A 24,445-nucleotide genomic window follows, 5' to 3' on the forward strand; every position below is an offset into this window, starting at 1 on the left:
CACATTTACCTTGATTTCTTTGCAGAGAATGCTTTCCCCCTCTTCATGAATATAAAATTTCACAGTGTTTTTCTGTACATCTTTAATAATTTCAACCAAACTGTTAAATACTTCAGGTTTTAACTGGCTGATAAAATCTGAAAGACCTGGTTGGGTTGAGATGTTTAAGTTCTCCGGGGATTTCTGAGTCTTTTCTGGTGGCTCCATCAAATTACCACTAGAAGGTGTCTGATCACATGTCAGCACAGCTTCTGCTTTAGCATTCACGTGTTCTACTTCTTCCTTCACTATGGACAAGCTCGATGACTGTTGCTCAACAGAATCAAGATCTTCCACCACATTGTTACTCGATGGCTCCGTTAAAAGTGTCGTGTCAGAGTCCCTGCAGATAGGTAACGCGTTGGGTGGAGGCTGCGGTGCAGCAGTGTGAACTACTTCTGCTGATTCAGGATTACAATAAATTGATGGAGTATGTCTAATGCACGAAGAGGACAAAACAACACCCTTCATTTTCTCACTCAGAGTCTCTACATATTCTTGCACAGAAACCTTTGATGTCTGTAAACATATATATTCAGAAAATCTCATTATCCTCTCTTGGCCCAAGATGACTGGTGTGAACATACCACTCACATAAGAAATATTTTTTTCCTGCAAAATTTCCTGAATCTTTTTTACAAAAAGACTGTATTCTTCTAATATTACAGTCTCTACTATTGCACTTATGGAATGCTGTGTTGTAAAAGAGTGATCTGCTAGCTCACATTCATCTTCAAGTTTCTCCACCTGTCTTGTATAAAGTCCATCTTCTGCTGTCCCCTTTTGTGTGTCTGAAAATGGAGAGTATGGAAACTGATAATCAGAACTTCTCTGTCTATTTATTACCCGGGGGTCACTAGGGAAGGCATCCTTTGGTGGTAAATACACCAGTGGTTCTTCTGGTGATTTCAGACCTATACAGGAAAAGTTAATCATCATCATCATCTCATGCTTGAAAGTGACAGCTGATACAGTAAAACCTAAAAAATACAGGCTTTTGGTTTTTATTTCTTTAAATCTAATAAAGTTATAAGCAGAAAACCAGAACATTTCTGTAGCAGAGGCAGTAACCAAAACAGCATTAGCCATTTTTAAAAGTTAGAAATGGAGTTGACTTGGAATCAGATTTAGAAGTTACATGCACTCCCTAATCTGAAGCCCATCCATATCTAAAAGGAAAACATTTGCTACTAGTAGGATCTCTTTTGCATGGTGTCAACATCATCTCACAGTTACTTTATACCTCTACAGAAACCAGAAGCGTCCCATTTTATTTCCTTCATCAGTAAAACTACATGTTCTTCTTTCATCCTTCAAAGCTCAACCTTCCAGTCAAAGCAAATTTCTTAATTTTCTTTATAAACACTAAAAACAGATATAAATCAGGCAATTTCAATTTGAACCTGGCTTTCTGTTGCTCTATGTCTTTAGCACACTTAAGCATATTGCAGCAGAATTGCCAAGTCACAGCCTAACCCAATGGTTGAGCACCAGGTGAGAAGGCAGGGCGAACCCAAGCAAGGCACCTGAGTGACCAGAAGGTGTGGAGCCTGGATCCGCCCCTCCTCACTCTCATTTAAGGGGTAGCTCGCTCTCCGAGAAAGTAGAAACTGCACTTCTCTCAAGCTGTCAGTGGTTGTTGGAAGGATTGAGCTCATTTTTTCTTCTTCTTTACCTTCTAATAGTCCACAGTGCCCATGGCTCAGTAGAAGGCACTGTCATCACCTTCCACTACACGTCAGTTTAGTTTTAGAAGACTTGGGAAAATTCAGTATCAAATCATGATATTAACAGGGTAACTCACTTTGAGCATGTGTTAGATGTAAGCTACTTGAGGCTATATATATGATACTTGAGCTACTGAACACTTACTAACCTACACTACTGTAATTAAGAAATACTGTATTATATAGAACTCCTAGCAGGAAGATTAAAAATTGCTATAGCTTTAAATTTGGGGCTATTTTTATGTAACATCTCACATTTTGTTACAGCCAGTTACAAACCAATTTTACTAATGAAAGAAAAAAAATATATAATTCACTCATGCTTATTTAAGAGAGTTTCTGTAACAATGGGATTAGGAAAAAGTCTTCACAATACACACTAAGAACATATACAAGACTGATTAGGTTTTTTTCAAATGCTATTATTTAGTTTTCTGGAAGTAAATATTGCTTTAAAAACAAAAAGGGGGGGGAACGGGGGAGAAGGAGAAAGGGAAGAGATTAAGACCTGTGAAAAACCCTGTAAAGATCTTTTATCAGAAAGATATGCTGCTGGATATAAATACCAATCCAATGTATTTGTATAAGTAATTTAAAAGAGAGTTGCCATGACTGAAATAGAATTTTCTGAAGGCAGTACCCTTCATAGACATACACCTCTCATGCACGTATAGGGAAAAAAAACGCATCAGCAAGTAGTAAAACACAAATACAGAATTCAACAGCTTTTAAAGCATGATTTATGACTTCATTCTTCCTCAGTAATACCCTGTAACCAATATGTGAAATAAAGAAGCAAGAAAACCTGCCAGAAAGCAACCTTAGAAAAAAGAGCAGTTTAAAGAGCTTATTACTGTTCTTGCAGACTAAGACTCAGATTTTTCACTGCTTAGAAGAATTCTTTCTACAGCAACTCCACTTTGGAGTCTATTTTGAAATCAAATTCAAAACACACATGATAAAGAAAGCATCCTATTTCTTAGTATGTAAGATAAATGTCATCAAAAGCCTTCACTTTAAGAATATTTATTAAGGTATTAATCTTTTCTTACAAGAGAAGATACAAGCAAGAACAAATATTTTTCGCTGAGTGTCTCAAAGAACAGCCCCCAGTTTGAATCAAAGTCAAGTTCGGATGGATTAGTTCAAACACGCCCAAGTAAGTTAGCCTTCGAAAATAAGACTGAGGTTTGCTTGCTGTTGTCAGAAGTTTAGATTATGCAATCGTGAAGAAATGAGTAATAACATGATACAGAAGTAGTCAAAATGAGTTGGGAACCTATGAACGACTCTCCTCCAACACTTCCTGATGTTGTCAGGGTACATGGCGAGACAATCCCCTTCACACCTCAAGTCACAAACTATTAAGAGTTCTTAGAATTAAGTTATACAATGAGCTCTGTATCAAAAGATGTTTTCATTTAAAGAGAAAACAGAGAGATCGCTAATTTGCTCTTCTGCAATTGTGCAAGGATGAAAGAGAAAGACTGATGTTCTCTGAATTCCTTTCTACAACTTCCTTTCTATAAAACCAAACCAAAAAAAAAGCAACACATACATCCTCTGGCTTTAGAAAGCCATCAGTTTCAGAAAGAAATAAAGCTGCCTTTAAGTTATAGTACAGAATATTAATTTTTTAAAATGGAATTTCAAAGCCCTCTTGAAGACATTAAATAGAAATACATGCCCAATTAAAAGTGCTGGTTGTCCAAAACATTAAAGGCTTTTTGACTCTTCTATAGCTTTCTTGATGTACTTCAGTAAAAAGAGACCACTTGCTGAACAGCATATTACTGATCTCGTTTTCTGATGAAAATTCAATCTAAGGTGAGAATAAAAGCTGCTCAGTAGTTCAGACCATAATGACATATGGAACCCCCCTAGCACGTACTCTCTTCTCTCACCTGTTTATCTTCGCATTTTTCCAGCTGATCCTCCTGATTTTTTCCTATCCTTCCTGAAGGAGAGCAGCAGTTAGCATTAGCAGAGTTTCTTTGTATATTGCACCCTCTACAAGATCACATTATAGAGCCAGCCAGTACTTATTGCAGTGAGAGCTAATTTCAAGAAACTCAAATCCAGTCATGCTCAAGACAACCTCTTTCATCTCTGAAATAGCACTTTCCCCTCTCAGAAGATCTTGAAGAAAATTTCTTCTAGAAAAACCCCTCTAGTATCAAGAACCACATCCTGTATTCACGTGCTAGTTAGCTCAGCAGCCGTAACGGTATCTGCCTATATGCACAGTGGCCAAGCCAGCAGCAGGAAAAGATATGATGTCCTATTCAAACAATTTTACAGTCCTCAAGCCCTTAAAGAAAACACAGAGAACATCAGCCCTATCATTTCTTTAAAAAGCCTAAGCATACTGTAGAAGGAAATCTATTTTCCTTGCCTTCCTCCCTTCTCAGCCAAGCACACGAAGAAGCCACGGAGCTACACGATCAGATGAATATCACAGGTGTCAGAGATTTCCACATTCCTCAAATGAGATCGGAAATAAGTATGTTTTCACTCAGAGAATGGAGTTAACACAGTCTGTGTGGGTTTACTCATGAGGCCTCAATTCATAGCCCTGAATCTACAACTTCTCATCTATTCCTACAGTCCAGTTTCCACATCCTTCAAAATCCATTATTTTATGTTCTCCCAAGACTTGGTATTGCTGAGTCATCAAGAACTAGAACAAGAAGCTTCTTCTATAATCTTAAGTTTTAAATGTTTAGATACAAAGACTTTAAGGCGCCTCTATTAGAAGCATGTGATGCAGTAAGAAGACAGAAGAAGACAGCTTTCTGTAAGGATAACATATTTTTCATTACTTTTCTGAATCACTAGTTGCAATTATTCATCAATCCTATCTTTCAGCAAAACAAAGTGAGTTCAAATGCAGAAATCAAAAGTTATGTACTTCACCAGATAAATGCTCAGGCACTCACATTTCTAAACTACATCACTCTGTACCCAAAGAAGTACTTTTCCACAAGTATCTGTTCTCATCCAGTAGATCTGTTTATTATTCAAATAGCAGGCACAACTGCATGGATATCTGCATGCCTGTGTACCAACAGGTGACCCAAGAATGAGATCTACAAAATTTACAAACCCTTAGAATATGTTATCATTTCACTATGTGCAGCAAGGTAACAGTTAAAGCCATCTTACCTGTAATTGGAATAAGTCTCCAGGGCATTCCAAACTCTGTGTTATTTGAGTTGGAGTGATGCCTGCGATAAACATGTTCTACAGGTGTACTAGGACAGGGACTGTAGTCTTCAAAGCTACTTACACTTCCAGTGCTTGCTTCCTAGAAGATATAAATTCTCAGTTTACAGCTGTTTTATTGAGCCTTTATCTATTGAACAGCTAATGATACAAATACACCCATGTTCACCAGCACATTGGAAATGTTGCTGTTGGTCAAATCAAGTCAAAGTTAGAAATGTTGACATCAGGTACTGCTGCATTTAATTTACCTGCCCGATTCTTTCCAAGGCAGTGATAGACCATCAGCCAAGATGCCAAAAGTAAATACGGCAGTCATAAGCACATGCCATAGAGTACAGAAATTGTGGGAAAGAAGGGGAAGGAAACAAAAAGAGGGGAGGGAAAAAAAAAAGAGAACAAAAAAAAAAAAAGAAGAACACCTGTTCCTTCACCATTTTTAAGCTGTTGTCTTGATAGCTGACTAAAGGAATCTTCAAATAGTATTAGACTCATAAGTAAACCAAATTCATCTAGCATTCCAGACTGTCAAAAGCAAGAGCACAAACACAGGTAGGACAAACTCTTCCTTGTTCATGATTAAGAAACTGGGCTTTGTGTGGAAGTATCACTAACAGAGACCACAGAACAACCATCCTGTACAGAAATGTGAACAACTGGGGTACTCTGATCCCTAAGCACAAGGCTTTCTTGAAAGGGTGTCTAACTGAAGTTGCACAGTATTGTGAGAAGTATGCATGGAACACGTCTATTCCACCCAACTGCACCAAGAAGGCACATAAAGAGAACTAGGCATGCAGAAACTCTGCTCCCAACAGAAGACAACTCCCCAACCAACTTTAATATCTGCAGAACATGATGGATCCTCCACTGTGCACATTTTTTGTCTCTGCCAGACACTGCCAGAGAGACAGGAACAAGCACAACTCTTTCTCCAAAGTATAGGACTGAAAGGTAAGGATTGGGGGATTCTCACTTGTGTTCACAAGTGAATGGTACTCTCCTGTCTACTTCTATGAAGTAGGAAGTGGAATACACTTTGGAAAAGTTGGGCCAAGACTAATTCCCAAAACTGGAACAAGGACTAAAATTAGACCAAATGAATGTCTGATGGTTGTGCAGTAAGAATTACTTCCTGAAGCTCCATCACTAAGAAAGTTCACTACCACAAACCACAGAAACAGTTATCTAAAGTAAGCTGTTACCATTGTGGTGTGGGTTTTTGTTGTTTTATTTTTTGGCTATTTTTAAAAGTATTCCAGAATCTATAAAGCACCTTGAGTTTACAAGGACAACTGACTTGATTTTACCAGTTTGTTCTACCAACACAAGAGAGTGCTATTATTAAAATGAAATACAGTTCTCATTCCGCTACCGTAGACAGCTACGCTTGTTTAAGATACCTCCACAACCAACTCTAAATATCAGAGTGTGGTTCAACTTCTTTCAGTTTCTTTCCTATAACAAGATACGCTGAAGAAAGTCTTGGAATTATACTGTCTCTGACCAATTTACTTATTTTTCTGGTTTGCATTTGTGGGAGAAGGGAGAAGAGTTCAAAGCATAAGCTTTGAAAGAAAGGATCTCGACTTAGATCTGGAGGAGCCTGGTCAAAAAAAGCTCCTTTATGCCTGCAAAAGGACTTCATAATCAGAACAAGCTGTCACATTCAAACCACCTGTCGCGTCTGCAAGGTTAAGGAAAATACAGGAACATAAGCAGAGGATAGCTGTGACCACTGAACAATGTCAGAGCTGCCATCCACCTATCATTTTTGTGCCCCACAACTAACTAGTATGCAATCATTAATGGCCTGCTCAAATTACTGGGAGAGTCCATAAGCAAAACCGACTCCTGCTGCATTATAACCAATTCTCAGGAAAAGCAACATCTAGGCAGTAACTAGAGAAAGATCTCTCAAATGCCTCCTTACTTTGTTACAGGTTCAGAAAATACCAGTGCCTTAGTCACATCAATAACCAACCCTTAGGAGGAGGAAGGTAGAAAGCAGCATTTAAGTTCTATTACAGTAACAGTGTACCTGTTCCTTTTGCTAAAAATATACACACACACACAGACACCTTTCTGTCTGCCTCTGTCTCTCTCAAGGTGAGAGCCAGAATAAAACACCTGAGTACTACAGGAGCCAAAATCAACTGCAAGGCTTTGGTCTCAGCAGACATGAAAAAACACTGATATACAGCAGTCAGCTACAGAATGACATGAATTTTGCTTCCTATTGCTGGAGCAGCAGCATATTACACTTACTAGAAAATAAGGTGAGGAAGACTGACCATGGTTGCTTTTCACCTCTTAACTGTAATTACTGTAATAACAGACAAAGAATGAGGAATAAATATCTTATTTTTTTACTATGTTCTCCTACCAAAAAGGAAAGCTTCTCCACAGAAAAGTTAGCTCTTACGTATATAAAAATTAGGTCTTGTTATTCATTCTCATAATACTTATGAAAATAGTATGTTTGTTAACAGCATTAACCTATGTGCCAGTTGCACTTACTTTTACAACAAGTGTGTGTTCAAGGCCTACTTCACTGGCTGGAAACCGTAGGTCAACATCAATAGCAAAGGGTAAGCAAGCAGAATCAGTCTCCAGCATCGCAGGGCTCTGTGGGTCCTTAAAGTTAACAGGTTCAGCCTGAGCAGCATCAGGAAGCTCATGATCATCTTTGTCCTGTGCTGGAATGGATTCACATTCATAGTTTTGCCTCACATCCTCTTCACCTTCATCAGCGTTTAGTCTTAAAGCTTGATTTACAGACCGTGCCAACGATGAATCCAAGTGTCCTGAATTAGCTATTGTTTCTAAAAGCAGTTTAACAAGGCCATGTGTGTCAGTAACAGCAGGGTCAGATACATCCTGATGTCTCAAGTCAGTATCGTGTCCACCGAGACCAGAAATAATTGAGAAAGCAGTCTGTGGCGGCTCTGAGGTTCTGCCCCCTTAGGGAGGGAACGAAGGAGAAAAGCAATCCATTACCAAGTTTTAAAACCAGACACACGCACCCCAAAAACCTACACATATCCTCAGTCTCACTCATTAACAACAATTCATACAGCAAACATACACTTATTTTCTTAATAAAAATTTTTAAACAGGAAGATGTTGATAGAAGTTTCTAAAGCTAACAGCCTCCCCAAGTAAGTAATTTTGTTCTCTCAGGTCATTCAAGATGACACTGTTTTATGTTCAAACAGAATTCCCAGCCTACAATCTGTGTATTTTATGAAGAACATTACAAGACTTTCATCACTGATTAGTTTCAACAAAACATTTACTTCATTTCTTCCTATTGTTGTTGCTCCAAAAACAGGTGAGTATTTATCTTTAACCTCACAAGTTATCTTAGATTAAGCATGATTAAAAAGTTTACCATTCCTACCAAACAGTCTTAGAACAGGGCTATTGTTCTTCTACTCATCCCCTGGAACAAACATATACCACATGTGTTTATTCATCCTTGAAAGAGACAAGCTAAAGAACTTTAAATATCTGATGAACTCATTTCAGCATATATGGAAATACAAAATTATTTAAATGCTATTCAGCTAATAAAAATCTAATCATGTTTAGTCACTTCGCTCTCAGTACTTCCAGGCACTATTTTTGGCAAGACAAATTACTTCTGTAGTTATACAGAAACGTGGAAATTCAAACCACTGATGTTTCTATTTGGTACCTCTGACAAACGTTAGGTCAAAATTTAGTTTTAAACAGATACTGTTTTGATTACAGCCAGGTAGAAATGCATTCATTTATGTTACATAACAATGTGCAAAGACCCTCAAGTTTCATGTACTTCCAAATTAGAATCCCATGATTTAGCATTTAGTCCACCCTCTGTCTTCTCCATCTGCACACATCTGTCAAAAGGGAAACCACTCTCTGAACTCATCTCTTCATCTTCCAAACCAATCCTACACATCACAACAACTGCAGCTTGGTGCACACTGCCCCTCTCTTCTTCATGCTACACTTTTTCCCAACTCTCCCTCTTCTGAAGTAGGCTGTACCACTGCCCAATGAAACAGACAAAGGGCACACCTTAAGTATGATATAATATTAAAGACAATTATCTGAGGTTTGCACATAGATAAATGTCATGTACAAAAGAAATTATGTCTTAAAACTGTAAGGATGTTTCCTTAGTCCCTATTTCAAAACTTAACTATTCTCAAGCTTACAATCAGTCAACACTTACTGATTATTAATACGGGCATTGGAGCCATAAGGAATCAGAGCAAAGCCTGAAGTCAGAGACTTTAGGGTATCAAAGCGTGCTTAGTACTCCATATTACAAAGTCTCAGGCAGTTATACAGCTAAGCAAACTGGTGAAGTTTGTCTTCCTTCCTGTTAAGCTGTCTTCTAGGAAGAGGCAACCTACATCTCTATTAGCATCACACATTAAACTACACAAACATTAAATCTATTAAGATTAAATCGTAAGTATTCTGTGAATTACAAGACTTAAAGAGTAACTTTAAACAAAATGTTTCTTACCTTCATATTGACAGTTATTCTCTGAAGATTCACTCATTTTTAAGTGTTTTGGCAAATTTTCAGGCTGTCTTTCCAGTTTTCTTTTCAGTCCACTTTTATTTCTAGGGTCTTCGGAATCAGAATCTCCACCTACATTTTTTTTCCTACATTGGATTAAATTAATAAGGTCTTTGAGTCTATCTGGATCATAATCCCCAACATGAGGGAATTTTCGCTTGGCAGCAGCTGCTTCATATTTTGCATGGATTTTTCTCCCACTTTTCACATTCCCAAACTCAGAATCTTCTTCTGGAGCTTCATAATCTGAGATGGGACTGAACTGCTGATGCTTTCGATTGCCCTCCATCAGCTCCCTAGCTCTAGAAACAGGTAGCTGATATGCTGCACAACTGAAAATATAATTTTGCAAGCAGCTGTCAATGTGAGATTTATTTTTTGGAGCAGGATAAAGAAATTTTTTGTCATCCAACCGTGATTCATACCGATATAAGACAAATTCTCTATATTTTCCAGAGCCGCTATAGCATCTTCTCAAATACTCATTTATATACTTTTCCACAACAGTATTGAAATCAGCAGTAGCATCTTTACGAGACTGGATTAAAGCAAAATGTAGAGACTGAATAAACTTCGTGAATTCTGGAATGATTTGATTTTCATGCAAGATCACAGTAGTAGAGTTTTTCTGTGCTCCACATGGAACACTTTTTTGTGCTGCCATAAAAGAAAAGGAAATTCACAATTAAAATCAAATCATAAAACTATAAATAAATGACTACTAGTTAGCACTATTCTGTATTATGCATACTTAATGAAAAACAGTTTGGAATGACTGGAGAAATAACCCAAAAGCTGGGAAAGGAAGTCAAGTAACCTACTTTATAGCCTGCTTAAGTCAACCTGCTCATAGTCATGAACTGATCACTTTCATCACTTTGTAGCAGCCTATATCCAGATACTCACCATTTTCAGTTTAAATCACTTTATAATCCTTTACAGAAGGTGATTCTAGAAGCTTACCAAGATTTACCACAAAAGGGCTCCCTGCAAGAAACCACCACCTTACCCATAACAAATTGTTATTCCTGGTTTACACTGACACAATGTATCACTACTAAAGTCATAAGCAGAATATAAACATTTAAATGAGCCCACAGACAACAATCTCAGCAGTGAACAAACTTACCTGAGCTCGTTACACCTCTGGGCTCTGGAAACAAAAACAATGCATTTAACATGCGAGATCGTCCAGTTTGTTGGTCTAGAATGAGAAAAGAAGAATAGTGGGGAATGAGAAGACCCTCTGTGCTTCCAAAGATAACTCAACCCCTAGGGAACACCATAAAAATAAATAAAACAAAGAACACTGCCCCGCACAAGCATACACAAAAGAACCAACACTCCCTCACACCCACCCACCCAGCCCCCAACCACCCAATCTGAAAACACATACCGTAAGGGGATGCCATTTGCCAAGGAGAAAGAAGAAGAAGAAATCCTCTGTCCAGCAGTGGTTTTACAAGAACCTATTTTCAGGACAAAAAAAAAAAAAAAAAAAAAAAAAGCACACTGCTTCAAACAACCAAAGACATTTTCTCACTACAAATACTCTTACTGCCTGTAAGCTTAATTCCAGTATGGGTAGAGAACTGCTATAAACACTGTTTTGGAGTGCGTCAGCTTCATAACACCAACAAGATCATAAATTTTCCAGTATGCCTCTGGTTACTGAAATGATTCTCAAAAGGGAAAAGTAAAATCTGCTACACTTACAAGTTTCTCTTTCTCCAGCTTTTGAAGTAATCCCTCCAAGTGACTGCCAGAACGGGACTTCTCCACAACTTCATAAAGGCTACTATACATTCCATTTCTCAATACTGACATGGCATGAGAGGAGAAAGAAATCAGAAGAAGAAAATAAAATAAAATTCAAATTCAGTAAACATTCTGAATTTAAGATTCATATAGAACAATTTACCTTCTTTTGCCCCTATGTAAGTTTCTTTATAGAACAACAGCGGTGATACTTTCTTCTTCAATTGGTCAATGCTCACAGCTTTTTCCAGGTCGAGTTTCTCAGGTCTAGAGACAAAGGGTGGGGGATTGGATTGGGGAAAAACAAAACAATTAAAGTCTCCTCTTCTTTGACCTCCACAGTCCAATCCTTATTGGCAAAAAAGAAATTATCAAATACACACTTGTAAAAATCATTTCCTCAGGCTGCCCTGTGAGCCAGTGGTGTTCATTGCTTCAAAAGAGTATGTGTCACTTAAATAACAAAAACAAACCAAAGAAAAACCCAAAGGCTGACATGTGTTGTGAGAACAAACTTAAAAGCAGCTCTGGGCATTCATGACTCAGGAGTCTATCTAGCTTAACATATCTAAAGCATCTAGTCACAGTGTATTTTTCATCTGAATATGCCTGAAATCTGCCTAGTCTATCAGAACAAGTTTTAATACAGCAATTTTTTAAACTGCTGTTCCTTAAACAATTATACTCACAGCTTGCAGGGTAGGAAAGGACGTGCTGCTGACTTCAAGGAAACATGGCATAGAAGTTTGCCTTTATTCCAGAGCTGTCCCCTCCATAATGTATAGTTGAATTTATCTAAATTAAGATGGAAACAAAAAGAAATACTAAGTGAAACCACTTCTTAGGAGGGACTGAAAGGAAATGGCAGTAAAGTGATTGCTGATTCTCCTAAAGCTGTTTTAGGGAAACTTCCTGCTAATACCAAAGCAAACCTTAAATAATATGTCAAAAGAGAACTAGAAAAGCTTTTGCAATCTTATCTTGTTTTGATTGATCTCAGCAGAGCAAAGCAGGTTGGTATGTTACCTGTACGTGGCCATACAAGCACATCCTTGTTGCCAGCATCTGTGCAATGATATCCTCTCTCCTTACCTTAACTGCCAACCACTTTTACACATATGAATGTTTTGCCTGAATGATGGTCAAAAGAAAAGCAGTTGAGGATCCTACTATTTGAAGTGCCCTTGAAAAGCAGATTTGTGAACAGAAGATATGTTCCTGCCATACTAAAAGTAGAAAAAGGAAGAAAAGAAAAAAAAAAAAAAAAACAGCTTTGGATTTACTTCTGATTTATTCTGGTAAGAAAAGATACACCAGAAGGTGTCTGTGAGATCATCTGATATTAGGAAGAGATCCCTCCAATCAGTAGAGTACAGAATAAAAGTTAGGCAGACAGTCAACATAACCAAGTAATCATTCTGGTTAGAAAAAGATAAAACTACATGGGGAAAAATGGCCATTACCTTCCATGCCTATAATCACAAAGTAATACATTTTAATTCATTCTTACCTGTACTTCTATCTGGGTTGAAGCTGTTTGATCTAACAAAAAGAAAGGAGACTGAATTACTAGCCTGAGACAGAAGCTTCTGGCTACTAGATTTTATACTAAGGATACCCTACCAGTCTAAAAGAGTCAAACTGATAATACACTCTCCAAACTCAAGGTATTGTTACAGAAGATTCTCTGATTTCTGATACCTGATAATTGCTGTTACACTAAATGCTACAGTCCCCGCAAGTGGATGCCTTCCTACAAGTATAGATAGAATATTCTAACTGTTATCAACACAGACAGTCACTCCACAAGCAGTAAAGAGTCCAGAGATAAAACACACAGAATATTTTCTTGAATACCAAACAAGATATTGCTGTGAACATCATTACAACTCTACATTTATTGTACTAAACTTCCTTTGTGGATTCCACTTAGTAAAGGTTAGGTAGGTGAGAAGAGCAGCAGAATTGCTTCCTGCAGAGGCTAGCCTGATGTATAAAACCAGTTCATCATCTCTTGTTTTACATTAGAAACAGTACAATAACTCCTTGGGACACATCCATTCATTTCAGCACTGTTAATAATTTAGAACTGGTTTAGATTACTACAAGCTATGAATTCATGTTGTATGTAGTCTTATAAAAATTGATTTCCTAGCTTACCTTGATGGGGGCAGAAATTTCGGTGCTTGCACAATTTCATCTTTGTAAATAAAAGAAACAACAGCGTAAGGACAAACATGCCTTGGTCTTCGCCTTATCTCATCAAAGCCATATTCATAAAAATAGTACTAGAAAAAGAACAGAACACAGCGTTAAATTAGAAATCTGGTAAACTAGATTCCACACACTAACAGTTCGTGACCCTTCTCCTGAAAGATGCATTCTGTTTCACAGGAGTAACATAAAATATACCTAATAACTAACTACTTATGTAAAGAAATGGAAAAAGATTAATAGCTTGAAATTCAATACCAAATATTAACTTTCACATCTAAGAAGTTGGAAGTTACTTTCAAGGAGACTTCTCCTATCAAGTTTGAGAGCAAGTACGTGTATATAAAGGAAAGAAAGGAAAGAAGAGACTGACATACTGTTCTGTAACTGAACACAGGCTGCTGTGGGCTACTACTGAATACATACAAACCAGATTGCACTGTTAAAGTGTTAGTTACAACTACTTACATGTTCAGCATTAGCTGTGCTTTAGGCAATTTACAACCATAATTCTGGGGTTTGTCTGAATAAAGTTTTGAGGTAAGGTAACACGTCCTTTAGTTTCTACTACCTGAGTAAGTTCGTACGCTCGATAAGCCAGCAAGGAGGTTACTTTATGTGCATTCTTTGAGACATGACACTCATGCTTTGGTGTTGGATCTAAAGCACTCTTTACTGTTGATTCCATTGCTTTCATACCTATGTGATCATATATACTCTTCATTTTTCCCTGTAATAAAGCAGAAGAATTGTAAACATAAGCTTTTTCCTGAAAATGGCAAAGCGTTCCACATATAACAGGAAGTAAAAGCAAGCAAAAGAACATAGGTTTTGAAAAAAATGTTAATAAGAACACATTCTTTCCATACTTTAATTAAAAAAAAAAAACACAACAACGTATTTCTTCCCCTTCATAAACATTTCTTATTCATTATTAAGCTCAATGTACATATTGAATTTTAAGCGTGGTATGCTTCTACGTTCTTTGTAAGCAGGTAATTGTATGAACGGAGCTTCAGTAAGCACAGTTAAAACCACTTTTATTGCATCACTAAGCAATATAAGCCTTCATGACCAGATAACAAATTTACCTTTATTACTTTAAAAATAATCACATCTCCAGTTGCTCCAATTTCTAGAGGATTGGGTTGCAATAAATCAGCATACCTGGAGATATATATACCTGAAAGGAATATCAGAAACAAAAAAAAAAGCACATTATGCTGAAGTTTAAGCAGCATTACAAGGCACTAAAGCTTTTCATAATCAGATCAGGAAAAGGAACAAAGGCACATTCCCAACTCACAACTCCTAGACACCAAAAGAAATATTTAATCGTACCATGTGTGGTATTAATTATTATGTGCTCTGCAGCAGAAAATGGACACTAAGTCAGCTAGAAAGGAGTATAGCCACATCACTGCAAGTGTTGTGGTCCAAGGCCATACAGATACATACTAAGTAAGTACTCACAAAGTCAGTCATAAAAGCGCTCATGCCTGTGAGCACAGAGAGCCAAAGACTGGATGAATTCTTTGGCTTCTCAATTTTACTGGGAATACAGAATGTATACAATGAAAATTAAAATGAAAATTTCATTTCACCTTTGAGAGAGGATTTTAATCAGTTACAAAGTAGAGTTCTGATGCCAGTTTACTTTGCTAAAAATACCCACATGTGATATTCCTGAAGTCAAGCACTAAATCAGTAACGCAACTGCACCACCTTTATCTGCTAAACCATACTGAGTGACATCAGCACATACAATAAAAGACAGTTACCCATGGAAGGACTGCCGAGAATTGCTATTTTGGAGTGGCCCACCTGCAGCCCCTTTTCACATATACTTTGGATCTGAAAAGAACAGACATTTTTTAAACAGGAGTAACAAGAAAGCAAAAACACGAACAGAATAAGGAGTGATAAACTGAACAAAAGCAGAATTCCAGCTGGACTATAAGCAATGACAAAAACAACCAACAGACACAACACACTCCCTTAATCTTAAACTTTAAACACATATTTTGAACATTACTTGCTTTAAAAACACTTTCGATTTACAGTGCAGATGCAAACCTGCCATATGATTGAATACTTACAAAATCCTGGCTCTACAGTAGCAGAAAAAGCCATTTCCATCATTTTCATTAAAAAAAACATGACTGAACAGAAAATAAATCTTATAACTTTTAAGCAAGCTCTTCTTCTATTCAAAAAATAAAAATAAAAAAAATTAACAGAAATCCCACACATAGACCAGAAAAATCTATCCATAAATCAGAAAGGAAATACACTTTTTTAAAGGCATATAAACATGGCACCATAAATAACAGACAATAAGAAAGATTTAAACTGTGAAATAATATTTTATCCTTTTCACTCATCTACACCTTCTAGTGCTGAATGTAGCACAAGTAGCTTAAAGATTAGCAAGTGTGCTGAAAATATCCAGTTAAAGAAAATACTGCTTGATCAAAAAAGGAAGGTTATACAGAGTTACGTTTTCTTACCTGAGCTCGATCAACCATCAGAAATGCATAGGTTTCAGAAAGCTCCTTATCCAGGCGACCATCAAATTTCAGCTCTCTGCGCTTTTCTGTGAACTATCACAGCAAGTTCTTAAGTTACTATGACAGTAAGTTCTCAGCACATACAGACAGATTACTGCAGTATCAGTGTTTTAAGGCTCTATCTACATTAGCAGACCCAACTGCACAAAACCAATCAAAATGTGATTTTGAATGAGACAGGGGAAAACACTCTTCTGCAAGTCTGCGCAGTAATATTTTAATGTTACTTGTGACACGCTCATCAAGAAGTGCATATAGCTCAATGCCTTCCGTATCACCTAGGAAATTCCAGAAGTGATCCTTATTCACCTTCTAGGAGAACAGTACGATAGTCTTTTACACAGTGCACATACTTCAGTAGCTCTGCCTCACTGCTACTGAGGTGGTTCCAGTAGCTGATATACACCTGAGCTTAACCACGATCTACCAATGTGTAACAGCAGAATATACTTCAGAGATCACAAGATAAAAATTTGAGCAAGCCAATTGCACGTTCTGTCACTCCATACATGAAATCTGAAACCAAAAACTTATTAAAGACAGCCAAGACTGGATTTAAGAAACACAAGATAAGGTACAGCACAAGTGCTACAACTTTCAAGCTAACCATGCTTCTTCACTTACTAAGTTCAAAGAACCAACTTGTTCAGATTGCACTTCTTGGAAACTGACAAAGATTAAGCAAACTTCATAGCAGAGAAGTATTTTAATCACAAATTTCTAAGGAAGCATCAAGCCATTCAAAGAAGACTCTTCTTTACAAGCCCCTGTAGCTCTTTACAGGTTATTAAAAATAAATAACATCAACAACATTTTAAAAATAAAATATACAAAAGGATCCCTCACACAATTTTTCTTTTATTCACTGAATATCTCAGGTAAAATTTTATACATTTGTAGCAATTAACTTGCCTGAGGAATAGCTACTTACATTCCCAGGGATGCAGTTTTGCAATTTGACAAGAAGCACATAAGCAGAAAATACTCTTTGGGTCTTTGTTTCTAAACTCAAAAAATGCATCGAAGTTGATTTGATTTGTACCATAACCATGAAGAAAACAGAAATATACTTACCTCCTTTTCTAGCAGCTCACTATGAACTAAGCTGGCTCTCTTGTAGTTAAAATTGGACACTGAACTGGGTTCCAAGTAAGATGAATGCAGAATCTTCACAATATCATCAAACTCTCGGGAGCCCACAGCTACTGGCTGAAAGAGTGCTATAAAATAGAAGGAGAAAAAATAAGCACCAATATGCACCTTAAAAAATTCTACATCTTCCAGTTTGTTGACGGTAAATGCATGAAGATACAGTCATGGCCCATTTTAGGTATTTTTTTTTTAACTCTATATTACTTTCAAAATGTGGAATTCAGGCTAGAAAGTTGAAGTTAAAATTCCCAAGAATTACAGCATCTTTAAAATAAAAGTTTCTTTACATGTTATTAATATCACTCCTGAACAGCCAGTTCTCAGGAGGTTTTAAGAGAAGCAACTCAATGTCTCAATTTACATTTGAAAAAAATCTAGTAAGTACTGCAAAACACTAATTAAATGACAAAACTTTAATTAAATTCATTAGCTCTTAATTAAGAACAAGCAACAAATTGCTCTAATAAAAACATCAAGAACAATTTCACAGCTAAACAACTCCTTAGAACTATTAAGGAATTTTTGTTTGTTGCTTATAGTAATTATGCAAAATATGAATAAATTCAAATCGTTTTATTATAAGAAGGCTGATAATCTCTTATTACTGGAAAACCACATTGCAACATTCATTTTTTATAGTCCTATCCCTCACAATAAGTTTAAAATTAAATCCCTTCATTTGCTGTTGAAATTTACTTTCCAGAAAAACATGTTGCCAAAGTTTGTGCAGCTTTGGCACGCACCTGTACTGTCTAGCAAAAGCTCCATTTATGCACACCCTTCATGATGTAGTATTGCCCATCAAAATACAGCAACCATCCCAACACCAGCAACACCAAACAAGTAGTTTTAAAACAGCTCCGAAAGCAATTAAGAAACCATTTTTATCTACAAAATCTTTCAGCTACATCTCAGTTCTCAAAAGGCTGACAGCAATACAGGAGTAAAGATAACCAGAAGCAGAAGAACTTCTAAACTTTGTATAACACTGTTAAAATTAAGCACGCTTCTAGAGAAAAAACACTAAAACACAAAGCAAACCAATGAAGAAATACACACACTGGAAAAGCATTGCCAATGCAATCTTATCCGCATAAGCACAGCACACACACAGCAGGGGAGTTGAAGCTAGATGATCATTATGGTCCTTTTCCACCCATCCTATGGTATGATAAACACCCCTCAGATCTGTTGTAGCATCACACAGCGCTGGTTTCACATACCACCAGCTCCTCTTATAAGACAGCTGGCATTGGTAATTTTCTATTTCCTGAACAATGACTACCATATACACACCATCCCCATGCACACCACTTCCTCCCAGAAATGCACACTCCACCAAACCCAGCCTATTTCCTACTGCTGAACCCAGGAGAGCAGAAAGCCCTACAGGACTACTCAATGACCCATTACCACGTGCCATGCCTCACCGGCATCCCACACAAAACCAGAAGAGCCATGCTATGACATCAGTTGTGATCCTGCCATAAACTCAAACACTGTCTACTGCATCTCCATGTGTTCAAATATCCCTTGCTTTGTGTAAAGCTCTAATGAGTGAACTGAGACTGATTTCCTAGAAAAGAGCAGGTCTCCCTGTTCTACAGCTAGGATGAACTGTGAACTACTACACAAGCAGTGCTCAACAGATTTAAGAAAGGGCTAACTTCCTAAAATTGTGGAACACAGTACCATTGGAGCCTTTTTTTCTCTTTTTAAAAAGTGTTGCTTTTATTCTTAAGTTTCTCAGAAGGGTGAATGCTTTATTGCTATTGTTACTTATTATTCAATAATATCTGTATTTTCATGTCCATCATGTCCAACAAGAATTATCCAATATAAATTCACCTGTAATACTACGGAAACTAGAAGTGCTGCAACTACTTTCATAACAAAGACAGATTAAAACTGAAATATTTTTAAGTCACTTTGAGATTCCACTTTCTCCTATTTGGGTATGCAGAAACTAAGACTTTAAACTAAGACTGATTCCACCCACTGATCAAATCAGTCCAAGAACAAGACCTTATATCCACCGTTGTCTTGAGATTGCCTAAGCACTGATGCTGAAGGGCAGCTATCTTCTAAAAAGTCATGGTCACTACATAAGGCTCTCTATATCATAGAGGAGTTCAGAAGCAAGAAATAAAAACTGAGCAGCATCAGACCGTATCACCTACACCAGGCACCACATCGTACGCTTATACACAAAAGATGACTTTATCAAGTTTATCTCCAGCCCTACATTGCTTGAAAGAATGGGAATGTGTATATTTATTTTTCACCATACAAACCTGATGGAGGTATGCTTTACTATCTTTACTGACTTGTGTAAATTAAGCAGCAATTTATAAAAGATACTGCACGCTAGTCATGACAACACATACAAATAAGTTATAATGGTTTTTGCCAGCTTGTATTGCAGAAGAATAAACAGCACTTCCATTTAGTTTCCACTCAGCATACTGGAACATAGGTATGCATTTTTAGGTAGAAACTACGTTTAGTAAATACAGTACTTTGTCTTGGGACCAACGTTAGACTGTGTTGGATGCGTGTAATCCCCTGTAGGCGCTGAGTTTCTCTTTTACAGCCGCTTGATTTTTCAACTTAAGAAAATGGAGTTTGGAGATAGTGGGTTTTTGTTTTAAGTTAGAATACAAAGAAAAGGAAGACAGTTACAGTCCATTTCAGAAGAACTGATAAGTGAAGATAAGTCAATTACAGACTGTTAGCACCCACAAACAAGTGCACCCACTACTAAAAAAAAAAGTGAAGAATAATTTTTCCAAAATCTTCATTTAAGACTAAGATCAAGAATCAGTGCTGTTAAATGAAGCATAATGTTGGAGTTGTATGATTATTCTCCGCTTCAAATGTCTTTTGCTGCTCTCAACTGTTTTAAGTAGTTGTCACAAGGATTCCTTAATGAAAACTCTAGGTAGAACCAGCAGGTAGTGAATAGCAGATACTCAGCTCGAAGATACAAAAGATTAGAAGGAAAAAAGATAAAGCAAAATGAAACACCAAGTGCTGGTAAGTAGAAAAGGGACTACCTAGACTTCTGACCAAGGACTACTTGGACATGCACAAGAGCATGACCTTTTCTTCCCCACTCAGTCTGAGAAACAGCTCTTATCTGCTCACCTGGTCAACTATGGCAGTAAGTGCTGAAAGTTAACCAATGAGCAATCCCATAAGCCAATGGCAACAGCGCTTTGATAAGAGGACCGGTATCTTGAAGTTCGTTCAGCAAAGCAAGAAACACTCTTCCAGTGGCTTATCTCTGAAACAATTTTTTCTTCATCCTATTAAAAAGGGATCTTTGAAGTCCTAGACAGGTTCAGACATCTGAGATCAGATAATTAGAAGAGGCCAGAGAGGCAAGCTCTAAGCACTGTATAAAAAAGCACTAAGAAACTCAAAAGAGCCTAACCATCTATTACTAAACTGCATGCTCAAGAAAACAACAACTTAAAGACAGTTTGCTTTTAAGTAGGCAAACAAACAGAAACAAAGAAAAATCCCAGTGCCAATCTTGCATAAGGTTTTGGTTCCAGAATTATTCCACTATGAAAGAAAAAAAGAAGGAAGAAGAAAGATTTTTTGACAACTTATCACAGCTAGGTTCAAGAAGTATGTCTTCCAGATGCATTTCTCCACAACTGACTCTCAGTACCTTACTAATTTCCAAATACAGCTGCAGATAAATTCCAGAAAGATTGAACAAGCAACTATGTATCTTGGGTTTTTTTTGTTGGTTTTTTTTTTTTTTTGCTTTAGAATCAAAACTTGTTCCAAAAGTACTTGGTCATGCTTAAAATAAATCAAAAAGCGTAGATTTAGAAAGCAAAACAAAAAGAGCTATTCCAAAACAAGACTGGAGGAAGCTTCCAAACCAGCTATTCCAAAAGGGACAGATGTTACATTTATATTCTTATTTTAAAAGATGTATTTGAGTACTGCTACTCTGCATCTCTTAACCACATACCACTACGATGAAGAACGTACTGTTAAATCTTCTTCCAAAAGATTCTCAAAGACAAAGCAACCAATTTTCATGCTTGCCCACTTTTAGTAGTCTTGCCTAGGAAGCATCACAGTTCTGATATAGTATCATGTGGGAAAAGACCAATAGAGCCACCATGAGAAATTAAAAGCCTGCAACTGCTGTAGGCAGGATGAAGTCTGCACTCAAGCATCACCAGCATGACGAAAGACAAAGCTTCCAAGAAGCTTCTTGAAGTTGGAAGGCAAAGAAAGTATACGCAGTATACTAAAAAGTCAGACCTTAAGAACTGGTCAGTTAATCTTAAATTTAGGAAGTCAATTTTAGAAGTAGAGCAAGACAATCTCCAAGTCTGATGATTGAATTACATTACTTTAAAGCTTTTTGCGCACTTAGGAAATAGTGGTGCAGAGGAAAATGATGAATTATATGATGTACGAAGGTATTTCATAGGTTCTCATTCACACTGGAACCAAGTGTTAGAAAGGAACTTCAAACGTCAGTGCTCTAGTACTAAACATTTCTGAGTTACATTTAAAAGTATTCAAATATAATCACATTTGGTTTTGAGATAAGGAAGCACAAGGGACACCATGTTCTATCCAGACATTTTTCCATCAGATGAGCAATGAATGTTTGGTTCTTTGGGTGCTTTTTTTTTTTTTCCTCCTTATCAATCCTGTCCTCTGCCAGTGGTTCGCTCCCTCAAGAAATGGGGATGGTGAAGAAGGGAATAAAAGAAGGGAAATTAACGCCAAATATGAGAGGGAATGGGATAATGAAATAAACCTACCTTCATCTCTTCCTTAAAGAAGAAAACATTTCAAGAAGTTACATAATAGACTCTTCTCTGAAGAACTAGAAACCTATGCGAACTGCTATTTTTTGATACTAAGACACCGACCCCAAGTCATAGCGGGTCAAGGACTGAAACAAGTTTTGGGGAGAAAGACATATCTACAGCAGCACTTAACAACAACCAGATAAGCAGAGGCCAGTGGGGTCTTACGAAAAGCAAAAATACCACGGGCTTTCAGAGTTAGAGCCACCGGAAAAACAAAAAACCGAGGTCGCCGGGAAACCTCCAACACGAGGCACATGAACGTGGGACGGCCGTTTCCTGCCTGCGAAGTGAGGAATCTCACTCGGCAAGAACCATCTTCCGTGCACCGTCATCGAAGCGAAACGCCTCTCAGTGTGCGGTAGTTGACCCTACCGAGGATCACAGCCCCCTTCTGCCCATACGAGGACAGGGGGAAGAGAAGCGAAGCACGCGTCCGTTCCCAGAGAACCATCTTCTCTGTGCGCGCCTCCAGGAGCAGAGCCGGGACCAGAGCTCCAGCCCACCCGGATCGCATCCGCCTCGTCCGTCTTTCGTAAAGCAGCAGTCTGAGATTCGAGCCGAGATGGGTTGCTCCTCCTCGTGGCCAAATACAAACGGAAAAGAGGGAGGGGTGGGGAGACGAAAGAATGCACAAGCCTCTCTGGTGCCAGAAAAGGTATCCCCAGCAGCCTCGCTGCTCCGAGCCATGCCACAGCCTCCTCCACACCCGCAGGATTTTGCATGCAGCTGTGTGAGGTGCACAAAGAACCTGCCTAATGGATAAGATGAAGAGAGAAGCGAAGGAGAGAAAGGAGGAAAGAGAAGGAACAACCTTTCTTTTCTCTGCTCTTCCTGGGGATCTGAAAGTTCCTCCTAACAGGCACATCTTCTGGGGGCTTAGGGAGAGGGGGCGGCCCCCCCGGCACGTCGCTGGGCGGCGGCTGTTGGTCGTGTGCCGTTGGGACGCTGCTCCTGCGCTGGCTGCTGCTAGCCGTGATGAGGTTTGGGGGGACCTCGTCCTCTGCAGCTACTGCAGCCACCAGCAGCGCCTCCTCAGACCGTCCGCCATTTTGTGCGGCGTCCTCGGCGGCTCCCGCTCTACTGCTCTCCACCCCGAGGAGGCCCGTGCTGCTCTTCTCCGTCTGCTGATGCTGCTCCGGTTCCATCTCGCCGCCTCCTCCGGAGATCGCGGCGTCCGCCATTCTCTCCTATCGCCGAAAAGCGAGCGCGACAGCCCGCGCCTTCTCCTCCTCGCCCACTACACTACCCCCGCCCGGCTCCATGCAGCGCCCGCTGCGGCTACTGCTCCCCCTCCGACCGCTCGCTTTATGGCAGCCCCGCCGCCCCCTCCCCGCTCTCTAACATGGCGGCAGCCGACACGGGAAGGGGGCGGAGCCAACGACGGTGGCGCCAGTTAGAAGCGGAGGGGCCGCGCGGGGACCGCCGCCTCCTCGGGGCGCGACTGGCGGCGGGCGTGGCGGTTACTTTTCCCGAGGCTTCGGCTTCGCAGCCGCGACTCAAACGGCGTCAGCGCTCCGCCGCCTGCCGCTGGTGGCGGTCAGCAGAAGGATCGGTGCGCTAGGAGAGCCTGATCTCACTTCTTCTCGAAATTTGAACAAAATGGCTGCCGCCCCCTTGTTGATAAAACTCAGCAACGGTGGTCAATACTGACGTTCTTTTCTCGACTATTTGCTCCGTTTGAAATAAGCAGTTTATTTGGGGAGGTCTTCGTTATGAAAATATCCATTAGACGAAGCTATTGTATTTGAAGTGGCTGGATCCTGTTATCTCACAAGTTAAGACCTGGCCAATTTATCACGTGATACCTACTAGGAGCATTAATAACTACAAGCACAATCTGTTATGTGGGTTAATTATACCTGGGTGCAGTTGTGTTAGCTGGGTCATCCTGCATAATGGAAAAACCTAGAAAACTTGGAGAGGAGCTCAATGTTACCACTTCTTAGCATTGTAGTTCCACTGTGCACCCTCAGTCCAATGCTTCCCAAAACTGGCGAAGTAATTTGTGGGTTTAAAATCACATAATTTCAAAAATAGAATACAGTCTAGTCTAAAGAAAACTGATTTTTTTTCATCTCCTGTGTGCTTACTGAGTAGCTGTGAGTGTATTTTCATTGTCATGTTACCTAACGTGAGATTTACTCTGCCCTGGTGGGGCCACATTCCAGAATACTGTATCCAGTTCTGAGCTCCCCTGTTCAAAAAAGACAGGGATCTCTTACAAAGAGTCCAGCACAGTGTTATAGAACAAGGAACACTGGTCAAAAACTGGACCATAAGAAGTTCTACACAAATCTGCAGAAGAACTTATTTACAATGAAGGTGACA

The 24,445-nt window shown here is 38.7% G+C and overlaps 1 protein-coding gene across 3 annotated transcripts in view; it reads right to left on the reverse strand.

The window, feature by feature from the left end:
* Window positions 1–23,497, reverse strand: part of TASOR (transcription activation suppressor) — a 28,063-nt gene extending 4,566 nt beyond the window's left edge. The window contains exons 1-17 of one of the 3 annotated variants that reach the window (XR_002119599.3): window positions 22,929–23,497; window positions 17,187–17,332; window positions 16,053–16,145; window positions 15,324–15,396; window positions 14,634–14,725; window positions 14,114–14,272; window positions 13,489–13,616; window positions 12,839–12,870; window positions 12,018–12,123; window positions 11,492–11,595; window positions 11,287–11,390; window positions 10,967–11,039; window positions 10,700–10,774; window positions 9,514–10,227; window positions 7,512–7,954; window positions 4,932–5,073; window positions 10–953 (exon numbers count right to left, since the gene is read on the reverse strand). Coding sequence is in view for 2 of the 3 variants with exons in the window: in XM_010718486.4 (XP_010716788.2) it covers window positions 10–953; window positions 4,932–5,073; window positions 7,512–7,954; window positions 9,514–10,227; window positions 10,700–10,774; window positions 10,967–11,039; window positions 11,287–11,390; window positions 11,492–11,595; window positions 12,018–12,123; window positions 12,839–12,870; window positions 13,489–13,616; window positions 14,114–14,272; window positions 14,634–14,725; window positions 15,324–15,396; window positions 16,053–16,145; window positions 17,187–17,332; window positions 22,929–23,298 (3,798 nt within the window). In the remaining variant the exon portion in view is untranslated. The remainder of the gene's footprint in view (window positions 1–9; window positions 954–4,931; window positions 5,074–7,511; window positions 7,955–9,513; window positions 10,228–10,699; window positions 10,775–10,966; window positions 11,040–11,286; window positions 11,391–11,491; window positions 11,596–12,017; window positions 12,124–12,838; window positions 12,871–13,488; window positions 13,617–14,113; window positions 14,273–14,633; window positions 14,726–15,323; window positions 15,397–16,052; window positions 16,146–17,186; window positions 17,333–22,928) is intronic. The other 2 variants (XM_019620087.3, XM_010718486.4) reach the window with 2 other exon arrangements.
* Between the last annotated feature and the right edge of the window lie 948 nt (window positions 23,498–24,445).

Source organism: Meleagris gallopavo, chromosome 14, assembly GCF_905368555.1.
Source record: "Meleagris gallopavo chromosome 14, MGAL_WU_HG_1.1, whole genome shotgun sequence".
In the NCBI taxonomy this organism is placed as follows: domain Eukaryota; kingdom Metazoa; phylum Chordata; class Aves; order Galliformes; family Phasianidae; genus Meleagris; species Meleagris gallopavo.